The sequence below is a fragment of the Cuculus canorus genome, chromosome 12, assembly GCF_017976375.1.
Source record: "Cuculus canorus isolate bCucCan1 chromosome 12, bCucCan1.pri, whole genome shotgun sequence".
Taxonomy (NCBI): Eukaryota; Metazoa; Chordata; class Aves; order Cuculiformes; family Cuculidae; genus Cuculus; species Cuculus canorus.
This window is the reverse complement of record NC_071412.1, coordinates 9,932,498-9,943,836: the sequence shown is the minus strand read 5'-3', so window position 1 is coordinate 9,943,836 and position 11,339 is coordinate 9,932,498. Positions and strand designations below refer to the sequence as shown.

The 11,339-nt window shown below is 42.6% G+C and overlaps 1 protein-coding gene across 4 annotated transcripts in view; it reads right to left on the bottom strand.

Moving 5' to 3' along the window:
* Positions 1-904: 904 nt before the first annotated feature.
* Positions 905-11,339, bottom strand: part of SLCO3A1 (solute carrier organic anion transporter family member 3A1) — a 171,854-nt gene continuing 161,419 nt past the window's right edge. For 3 of the 4 annotated variants that reach the window (XM_054077611.1, XM_054077610.1, XM_054077609.1), the window contains exon 10: positions 905-10,096. In XM_054077611.1, coding sequence (XP_053933586.1) covers positions 9,717-10,096 — 380 coding nt within the window. In that variant the 3' untranslated portion in view covers positions 905-9,716. The remainder of the gene's footprint in view (positions 10,097-11,339) is intronic. The other variant, XM_054077612.1, reaches the window with a different exon arrangement.

The window sequence follows — 11,339 nt, the reverse complement described above, 5'->3', positions numbered from 1 at the left end:
TTTTCCCCTCTGCCTTCCAGAAGAGGGAATTGGAACAGGGAAGGATAAGAAACGAAACAAACAAGGAATAACTGAATATTCAACTCAGTTTGAATGTAATTGCCTCATTTAGCATCATTTTGTAGAAGCTCAGGAGAAAATGATTTTCTTTATGTACAGAAGATTTGAAACATTTAAAAATAATGAGTCAAAGAAGTGCTTACTTTTAATCTGACCAATGCAGCAGCTAGAACAAGCGCAGATGGATATCATCACGTTCTCACGAATGCGCCGCTCTGCTGGCCTGACTCCGTGGCACTGGGTGCGTTGATGGAGATGGAGGGAGAAGCCTCTGCAGCTCTTGGAGCAAGAACAGCTGCAGGGGTTCAGGGTGCTTTGCAGGGCTAAGGCACTTCACTGAGCTCTTGCTATTTTAGCTAAAAGCTCTCTAAATTTTTCTCCTGCACTGCTGAACTGATACAAATTGTGTCAGACACATTCGTCATCAACCAGACATCCAGTAGTTTTCCTAACTGCTCAACCCGTATTCCCCTACTCATTGTCTTCCAGGTGTTTGAGTTCTCCCGTTCTGCAACCATCTAGGATGTCCTTGTTCTCATCTCCTTTCTACAACTATAAATTAAAGTTCCCTTTCAAAAAATCCACCTTACGTTTTCTGTCAGAACCACTTTTTCACCAGGACCCCTCTTCTGAAGGCACTGTGTACACACAGGAACATGTCCAGCCCCACTGCCATTTCTAGCTAACTTTCAACCTCAACATCAAATCTCCAACCCAAAGTCTCAACTCTGCTTTTACTGAAGCTGAAACCTTTCTGGGAGAGGGTAGAGGTACCAGCCCAGCCAGCCAAGCTGGGAAAACCAAAGAGATCATCCAGTGAGACAGAAGAAGAACGAAAATAGTGGTTTTAATATCATTTACAGCAAACTTACAGTATGTATTTCACATCACATATTTCTAAACTGCTCATCTGGAAAATATAAGCTGCAAAAATACAGAACACAGTACTCAAAATATATTGAGCATGTGGTTTCTCTTTCTTTTTTTTTTTTTTCTATTTTTTTTAACATCAATCGTACAGTGAAACTTTTCCTTTTCCAAACCAGGTTTTGGTTTATTTTGGAAGTGCTGCTAAACATCTGCAAAATTACCAGCAGTCAAACCAGTACACTTCAATGACCTTTCTAAGGACCACTTTCCCTCGGGCATTGTAGGAAAAGACTAACCTACAGCCCAAGGCAGGAGAGAAGCACCTGGGCTCAATCCAAACCCCATGCACAATGCTCCAGACCATCTGTGGAGATGCAGGAAGAACCTTCTTCACATACAAGCACTCACAAATGCTGCTCTGCCCAGGTGACTATGAAGAACAGCAATAGTATGAGGGGCAAACATCGCTGACTGGTTTGGTCTGGAAGTCAGGAGGTACTTCTCCAACATTGTGGACCCTGCACAGAGCTCTTTGGGGGAGTTTTGAGCCATAGGTGTAACAAACCGCATGAGTCGGTTGTTTCTCCAGCAAGACAATCAGTGTGGAAGCACTCTCCACACACCAGCGGAAGATTACACCCATGCACCAGCTGTGAACACTTGCCAGAGAAGTCCTGAGCTTCTGAAGCCTGGATTAACTTTCACCAACAACCCAGTTAAGAGATGCATGAAGATCTGGAGGGCACGTGGCAGACCTGCCTCAATGAAATGCGCTAAGTCTGTGATTACACCATGGGAAAACAGGATAGAGAAGGGAGCAGCTAAAGGAACAAAGTAAGTTCCTAATATTCTTATTAGTAAAATAAAGCCCCTCAATGTTTGCCAGAGCCACAGAGAGGCCAGCTGGTTGAGTTAAGAACAGGAGAACTTCTTTCCCAATCAGCTTTGAATTTTAAGCTCTCAAGTTTGCTCAGCTGTAGGTGCTGCTAGAGGATCTCAAGGGTGGAGAATAACCAGGTTACACAGGCAAAGTATGCGCTTCTGATCAACTTTTGGAAAACACCCAACGAGAAATCAGCTAAACAAAAACTTTGCTTTTCCTCCATCACGCATGAAGCACAGCCAAGGACTGGCTGCGCAGTACTGTTGCTTCTGCTTACAAGCCACGTTGAGTTAAGAGCTGCTCTCCTCCTGCATATTGAAGCTGCCCTCACTCCCTCCACTCTGGCTGGTCTTCATATAGTGATCGAGTCTCATCTATACAGGGCAAAAGGAATTTTCAAAGTCTTAGAGCAAACATTTCCCTTCTAATGTCATTAATGCATTTCTAGCTCACACGACCCCAAATGGCCCCATGCCTGGAATGTGATTCAAGTATATACAGCAGGGAAAAAAAACATTTCTGCAGAACTGCAGTTGAGTTGTATCAAAAGCCTAACGAACAGCACATTTATTGTACTTTATTTACATGGTAGTCACGTCTAATATAATACAATACAGCGTTCCATTTGCAGTGGTAGGCACTATGGGTTTTAAAAGGTCACAGCTCTTCCCCTGCTCCCATCCCCACCCCTCCTCCACATGGACATGGTACCAAAGCAAGCCAAGAGCTCCTTTTTGTTTGAAGCGCTGTGAAGTCCCAGCGCTGCCGCACCTTTCCACTGAACCCTGCTGAGATGGCTCCTTCCCAAAAGTAGATGATGGGAGCTGCTTTCAAGTGCTAACATAGCGACTCCCGAACTTTGGTGGTCATAGACCACAGCAACCCTTCACATTTGTCAGGGACGGTTACGCACAGCCTCATCACCGTGCTTTGCACTGAAAACATCGTGAAGGCAATGTGGGACTGTAGACACATTACAGACCTCTGAGCACAGCTTACAGGCCAACTGCGATCAACAGAACACAGTTTTGGTTCCACTGCGAGTAAGGACAATGGCTGTGAGTCTTCAAGAAGGATCCTCCGATTAGGCAGAAAGAGTCGCAGGTGAAGAACAGGGGTCATTTCTTCCTTTAAAGTTCACACAGTTAAGAGCTGTGAGGCACCAAAAACGTAGCACTGAGATGTAGTTTACATTGAGGGGTAAATGAGCTGGTATTTGTGCGATGCCATACTGCAAAAGAAAAGGGTATTGAAGGGCTAAGATATATGTAGCAGGGAAAGACGCCTTTTGCTGTCCTACCACTGGGCAATTCAATTGGGAAGAACTACGATATGTTAGCCCAGATGCGACTCTCAGATTTCCGAGAGACTTTTGCTTCCAATCCAAGAGCTGTGCAAACACTGCAAATAAAACTTGCACCACCTGCTTCACCTTAATACCAATTTGGTTTTGTCTGGGTTCATACCCTTCTCGTGTTTGCTCTCAGTAATTACTCAAATGAATGCATTAACTGGTAGGAACACTGGGAGGGGCAGAGAATTTCAAGCATCTGTGAGAGAATATCCCTCAAATGTCGATTGTGAGTTGGAAGCCAGCACTTTGGCTGTCCTGGAGCACTGTATGTCCAGTGGCGCTCAGCCCACTGGCATTGAGCAAGGATCCTCTTACTTAAATCCTAATCACATATTTTTGAACTAAATACTTGTACTGATGATAAAATCCCAGCTTAGAGAACTCAGGGAGCAGAAACATCCCCCATGATTTCTGTGTCCAGCCAGAATAAACCAACATGTAAGAATTACAAGAAAGTTTTTCCAAGTCCCTCTAGACAAGAGATGATTTGCAGAAATGATCTTGCAAATACACTGGAGGCATCTTCTTAGTTTTCTCAGCAATTTGCAGGGGAAAAAATAATAAAAAAAGAAAATTTATTTATGCAGTTGCTATAAATTATTTGCTGACTTGGACTTGACAAGTTTCTTATTGCATTCTGCCATTGGCAGACACCAACTTCATCTAGAACAAGCCCAGCACTACAAACTGTTGGGGTATTGCTAATCTTTTCCTTCCTAGGGGGTGATACTCTGCTCTGCCACATTTAAGCTGAAGAAAGAGAGGGAAACATCGCAGACTCATGGTATTCCAAAGACTCCATCATTGGAATCACTCCATTCATCAAACAAATTAGAGACTAAAGCAAGGTTTTGTTAAGCAAAACAACATATACGCTACATACATCCTACGGTCCCACTTTTGCAGCCATCTAAATGGATTCCTTTGCCCATGTGGCTTCTCCTGAATCCCCCTGTGTCCTCTCAGGACTGAGCGGCACTCATAGCTGAGAGCTATGGCAAGACTGAAGGTGAAAAAAATAAGCGGTCCATGCTCACACTCTGTCAAAGAAAATACTGGTATTGCTTCTGAGGAGACAGACCCTGCTTCTGCTCCACTGAATTCAGGGAACAGACAATGCCCAAAGATTTTACTTGGCATCACTAGTTAATAAAGAAGTACCTAATGTCTAAGAACTGCTGAAAGGCCATTTTTTTTTTAAGTGAAGCAATTGTATTAAGACTCAGATGGGCTAGAAATGTGAACGGAATGATAGAAAATATCATTTGCAGCCAAGAATATTAGATTTAGTGTATAAAAGCAGAACAAACTACAACATTTTGAGCATATGTAATGCTAAGTGAGACCTGCTGGCATCCCAGGCAAATTTAAATGACACTCAATAATTCTGAACACCTTGTATTGACTTGGTTGAGCCGAGCCGTGCTTTGCCATTGGGAGGAAGGAAGAACTGTGGCTGGAGAAAGGAAGATCATGGTCAATTTGGAAGAAATGCCCACAAACTATGGGTCTCAGGGAGGTAGGGCAGGGAGGTCTAGCCAGGAACATAGAAGATAACCCTTTCAGGGACTCCAGGGGGCTCAGCCACAATGCCATCGTTGTTCTTTTCCGCTTTGGATCGACCTCAGCCATCAGATAACAGAAGCTGCGCTTGGCTCATGCCAAAGGCTCCTAGCACAGGTCTGCCCATCTTAATAAACGGCTGCCTACATTCACACCAATTGTTTCTTGGCTGCCTGTCTCCTGGAGTTGCTGCCAACAAAAAAGGGCGAACTACAGCAGCAGCATGGGATGTTGGGAAATGTGAAATCAGATTCAGGTAGGAAAAGCAAAAACTCCTAACGGAAATGGTCAGTATTATTGCTTATACTCAGGGGTCCTCTGCCCTGTGCACAGAAACCTTGTGAATTTTGCAGGCATTAATCAGACCTAGAGAGAGAACAACAACAAATCTGCTTCTGTCTGCAAAGACAGTTCACGTGAAACTATGGAAATAGATGAGCATGGCTGTCTAAAGGCAGAGTAGGAATGTGTCTGGAAACTCTTGTGAATAAAGGAACAAAACTGCTATCACATCAGCGCAGTAAAGCATTTGCATATGTCTCTTCATACTGACAATTCCCCATGTCACCTGCCAAGAATAAAACAAACATCACATCGAGACTGTCCCAAGTCTTAAGAAAATACTAAGCCCAACACGCTCAGCTGTGACAAACTTGTATGGCAGCAATAGCCATGGCTGACTGGGGGGGGCTAAAGCTTCGCAGTGCTGGTAGCCTTCCTGTCATCTTGGGTTTGCTGTGGACTAAAACTGCTGGTTACGAGATGGAGTCACCCCTCTGTCTCCCAGGATCTCATTTACTGGGAAAAAACTATGTATCTGACTTAGACACAAAGGCAAACTTCAAGTACATTGTCTCCAACAGCAATGTGATGAGCTTCTACTCTGATGGGGGTAGAAGGGACTCCAAATTTCGTTCATTCCTTTAATTCTTGAAATTTTTTTTTCAAGAAACAAACGCCAATGCATCTCAGCCATTTGGAAGTACTCCAATCACTTTCCAAATGTCTGCAGACCATCAGTTCAATTCTGAAGCATTTTGAAGCATAGCTAACTCAGCTAATTGAAACCAATTCCTCTCTGCATCTTTCCATTTTCACCTTCCTAGCAAGGTGAGACCCAAGTGAGATTAACAGTAGCAGCACTGAGTAGTTCTGCGCATCCTATGGGAGTATGGCAGAGTGAGGCCCCTATCAGTTGAATTCCCAAGGAATGGAAGGTTTATCTAGATAATTCACACAATGGCCTTTTTGGTCCCACTTTACATCCAGGACGTGCTGGGTAAAGTCAGAAAAATGTAAGATTTCAATCTATATAAAAAGAAGGTTCTGAAAATGCATCCCCTTGTTAACAAAGATGCAAAGAAATGGATTCTAGTGTCATCTGCACCCAATTTAGATTGGGTCCTCTTTTGATTCCACTGAGCTTATGCCAGGGTGGTATCCATGTAAGGGAAAGGAAACCTCAGCCTCAAGTCATGCAAGGCAACTGGACAACCCTATAGAGACTGTTAAATCTCAAGTAGTTTATTTTTTCCAAACATCCCACTGCTTAGCAGGTAGCCATGCAGGCAACACAGTGCTTGGAAATGTCAAAACAACATTTCTGCTGAGACTGAGGTCTCAACAAAACCCTGAATTTCAATGCCCCTGAAAATGAAGGAAAAATTTCCACCACTGGATCTAGACTGCACAGCTCAGACCATGCCCCTGTTTCTGTTCCCAGGAATGGGCATTTCTCTAACTGCACCCGTGTTCTCAAGTTTCCTGCACGGTTAAGGCAGTCGCGGGATGGAAGCAAAGTGCTGAGGGGCAAAGGCCCATACTGCAATTTGGGAAGCGGGAGGATGTCTGAGACTCTTTATTTGTTATTCTGTACCAAAATCTGGGTTGCAGGCAAAACTGACTTGTGGTTTTGAAACCAAAAAAACAAAGAGCCTGCTAGGATGGATGAAGGTTTTGGCCTGTGTGTTTTCTTTAAAGCAAAGCTGTTCTTGAATCTGTACCAAAGCACTGACAGTAAAGCCCTTCATGATTCAGGCATCTGATAATCCTTAAAAAAAAAAAAAAAGGAATGAGATTGGGAGAGAGGTTTTCAAAAGTCGCATTCTCAAAAGAAATAAAACAACAATCATGCAGGAATTTTAAGTTACAGCTTAAAAATATTGTAAGTAACCCCATTCAACTGCCTCTCTCATACATACCAAGAGAAGAGACTAAATGAAAAAAAAGGTAAACAGAAATAGAAATGAAACGTTAAGTGCCCTGGAATCGTGTTTCTATAACTCCATTCAAGGGGGGCTTTTGACTATACTGACAAACAACAGCTCTTGAACACAGGGAGTTTGTTTTGCATCATGTCAGCACGCTATTCTCCTTCACCTTGGACTTTCAGAATGGAACAAAATGAAATTGTGAAAGGGGTTACAGAATTTCAAGCAATCAGGCTTTTAGAAAGGTTCTATTCTGTGACATTTGTGTTTGAGTCTGAATGTGTGTGTACAGTACAAAATTATGAGCTAACATTTGAAAAGACAGCAGTCTATGTAATAAATTTGCAGAATGAAGAGAACTGTACAGAATGATTTCAAAGGCTTATACTTGACAATTATACATATTTTATGAGACAGTTATGCACCCTCTGCCTTTTTAAAATTCATTGTTTTATGGATGCAGTATCTCTAGTTTAGCAGACACGATATACTAAACCAATCTAATGGTCTAAAAAGCATCATTTACCACCCAACATAACAATGGCACTGCATAGCTTAATAACTTCTTTTTTCCTTAAACTCCTTCATTAATCAAGTGATTCTTAACATGGCTGAAAATGAAGAATTAAATATCTGCAGTTACAATATTTGTCGAGTATTTGGCACCGTGGAGTTTATTTGATACACCCTTGCTTTTTTTGCCCTTAATGTTGCTGAACATATAATGCTGTGCATAAATTACAAAGATACAGGTAAAGTCAGTCAAATGGAAGCAGTTTGATACCCCACACCCATGTTTCAATGCCTAGATAAGAGAAAAGTCTGCTAAAATGGTGTTGAACGTGAGTAATAAGTTATCAACGCTCTGCATTGTGCCAGCTCTGAGGTGTCCACTGCCCGCAATGGACAAGGACTTGGGGAAGATCAGCCCTCCACCAGCTGCACAGAAGGACCTTCCAGCATTCAACTGTACGTGCTAGGTGACTTCTCTAAACATCTGCATGTTCACAACAGCTTCAAAATACAAGCAAAAAAAGAGCTTTTTGATTACGATGCTAACCCTTAAAATTCTTCTGACATTTAGTTCATTTGAAATGGGTCTGGTTCCTGGGGAAAACTCATTAAACACAACCAATTTGTATTGCTTCCCAGCAGGAATGTTTTGGAAAAGAAAAATATGCATGCAAAATAAGCCTGACCCGATACTTCTTGAAATCAGATGAAAGCTTCCCCATGATTTTTGCAGGCTTAGATAAGACTGTATTGCAAAAGCAAAGCCAAATCTCCTCCTGCACGGGTGCCTCTTGAGGATCTGAATGATAATTTCAGAGGTGCTCAGTGCTGGCCAGCCTCTGCTCCTACAGCTCAGCTTTCCACAGGAACACTATTTGCACATCTAAGGGCAAAACCTGGCCTCCAGGAGGGGAGATTATTCCATCTTCCTCACATGGCTTCCACCAAAATCAGTGGAACTTCTCAGGTGAAAAATAAAATCAGTTATGAGGGTTGCAGGATTAAGGTCAGTATTCCTTTCATCTTGTACACACACACGCGCACACACACACGCGCACACACTTACTTTAAAGAAAACATCCATCACACAATTTCTAGATTGCAAATTATATATATATATATCTTTAAAAACTGGAGAGAACATAAACAGCCTCCCCATATATATATGTATTCACTGAGTCACATAGAATATGAAAAAAACTATATTATGTAAATCATCATATTATCTATAATTCTCCAACTGACAATTGTTTTTATAGAGACACAGTGCATTCATTCTCTTTTTTAAAAACATTATGTGTCTTCATTGGCTTGGTAGCATATTAGAATGAAGGCGTATGGATAAAAACGCAGAGGATTAGACAAACCCTTTGAGTCCCATTATGTTTGGGTGAATTAAACAGGATCCTTCCCCAAACGAGCATAAATAAATCCTCCCTATGGAAAAGCATCAGCGATTTAAGGGTTAACATAGATTTGAAAATAATTTTTAAAAAAATCTTATTAGGGGACTACACAGACAAGTATTTGGAATTCATCCCCCTTTAAAAATGACAGCACATTTGGCAAGTGTGAGCAAATGTCTTGAACTTTACTGGGTTTGAGAGATCTGAGCACAGTTATTCACAGGCAACCCCAAAGCTGCAATCTGCGAATAAGCCTCAGCTGGAAGGACTCGGATACCTCTGACAGCATTGCTTGCCACCTGGAAGGTTTCCAGCAACTTTCAAGGTATTTATCGTGGACTCGTGGCTGGTGACAGAGTGCGACTGGTAGAACAACTCCAGCACCGCTCCCTCTTTGCCATTACAGAGCGCAGCGAGTTTGAACAGCACCCAGACCGGCTAACCCTTCAGCCCATGCTGTGGCGCTTCATGGATCCCTGGGACCCCATTTGCAAGCGCTTATTCTGGCACTGCTGTTATCACCTTGCTTTCTCCATGCCTCATGCCTGTCCATTTGCTGAGCTCTCTGATGAACCTCTGTAGATGCCCTTCTTGGTAGCTCGTACTGTCATCAAAGGGGCTGGTACCCAGCCACAGTGGCTCCCTGCTTTTTCCATCACCCCGCGGGATGTCAGAAATGATCCCGATAAAAGATGCCGTTCTCAAGAATCCTGGCTAGGTCTGATTTTGAGAAAAAGACAAAAGTTTCCTGTGTTGCCATTGTTGTTTCGCAGTTGTGTTTCTTCATTCGTGCTCTCTTCTTGTTTTTATTAAAAAGGACCCTTGTATTATTAATATAGTTCACCTCTCCACAGTCACTATAAAACAGACTCCATATTTTCACACCACTCATGATCTTCAAGGTTATAGATAAATTTTGTCCTATGTGATGGATTTTGGGGCACTGAGTCCCGCCCCAGATTGTCTAGGGTGAGAGTAGAGGCAAAAAACTCACTAGTGCTGAGACCACCTTCGTGGTTCTTGATGTATCTTTTATAGTTTTTCCTCAAGCACTGCCAGGTGGTTGTGTATAAGATGAATGCAAAAGACTTCAGAGCTATAGCAATGCTAACATACAGGTATCTATAGACCACATTGTCGTACAGCGCGCAGGCTCCTTGCTCGCCACAGAACGTGCTCCAAAACAGACACGTGGAGTCAATTCCAGCCCCAAAGATCAGCGGAGGTGGGATAAAACCTGTCAAAATAAGAGAGACAAATCATGCTTTTATGATCCTTGTGATACAGAGACAAGACGTGATTGCAGTGAATGGAAAGAAAGGATAGTTTATCAAGGTTAATGGTCCCAGATGCAGCCTCCGATTCTAATTTTTAAAGGTCTAAATCAACCTAAACAGAGCTTGTGGATGAGTTTTTAGCTTGGACCCAACATCCATGGAAAACATTACTGCTGATACCAACATGCAGGAAGGATTTTACTTGAGTTTAAGTGGCTTTTATTAAGCTTCTCATTTGCCTAATGAGACTGAGTGGAGGGGTAAATGAAAGAGGAGGAGGACAGCCTTGCAGCTTGCTCTTTGTTCAGATATTGGTAATTCTGCACACTGGGGTGTTCACCTGAAGGATGTCACAGGACTCCCAATTCAGAGCCTGAAATCAGCTGAGGCACTGAGGTCAAGTTTTGGACCCTTCCCTCACACAGAAGAAGGTTTCCTCCAGGTCTAAGGAAAATAAACAATGGCCTCTAATAGATGTTAAGGATTAAATCTGAAAAGAAGGGAAAACTTCAGTGCACCATTAAATGAACTGTCACAGCAGGACTCTCCCACAGCCACTGCAGCTAACTACTGATGAGTGTTTCTCAATCATAGTTTGCAGCAGAGCTGTAATCTTAAAGCAAAGTAATCACTCCATTCTCATTTAACTAATAAAGGCAATGTTTTTCTCCTCTACTTTTCCCCATTCTACAGAGACATTGCAGAGGCCTCATTTCACATTATCCTGACAGTGTTTAGGACAATCACATTCAGCTTTGCATTCCCCAGCCAGCACAAGTGCAACAAGCTCACAGCGCTCAGAAGAACACGTGGATGTTCTACATAATGTAAACCACTTCCCTTCCTTCCATTACACTTATAAGGGGAGGCTGGAAGTGGATAAACCCTGGAAAAAAACCCTGATCAATAAAATCACTGTGGTGGGTTAAGACAGCAAGCAAAGGAGAGCATCGTCTCTCCTGAAACCAAATAGCAGATGGGTGCAACATACCCTTGGCAGAATCACTCCACTTGTAGGTGCTGTGATCCCTGAGACACTATAAATACACACGCAGACAGACACGAGGACTGCAGTTTCTAGACAGAGAAGTGTTTAATCTTGGATCTAGTTTCATCATTAACCTGGATTTCCAGGCTTAAAAAACATACCTCCCTTCAGCTTGTTATGAACAAAATAGTGACATTCATGACACATATCCTAAG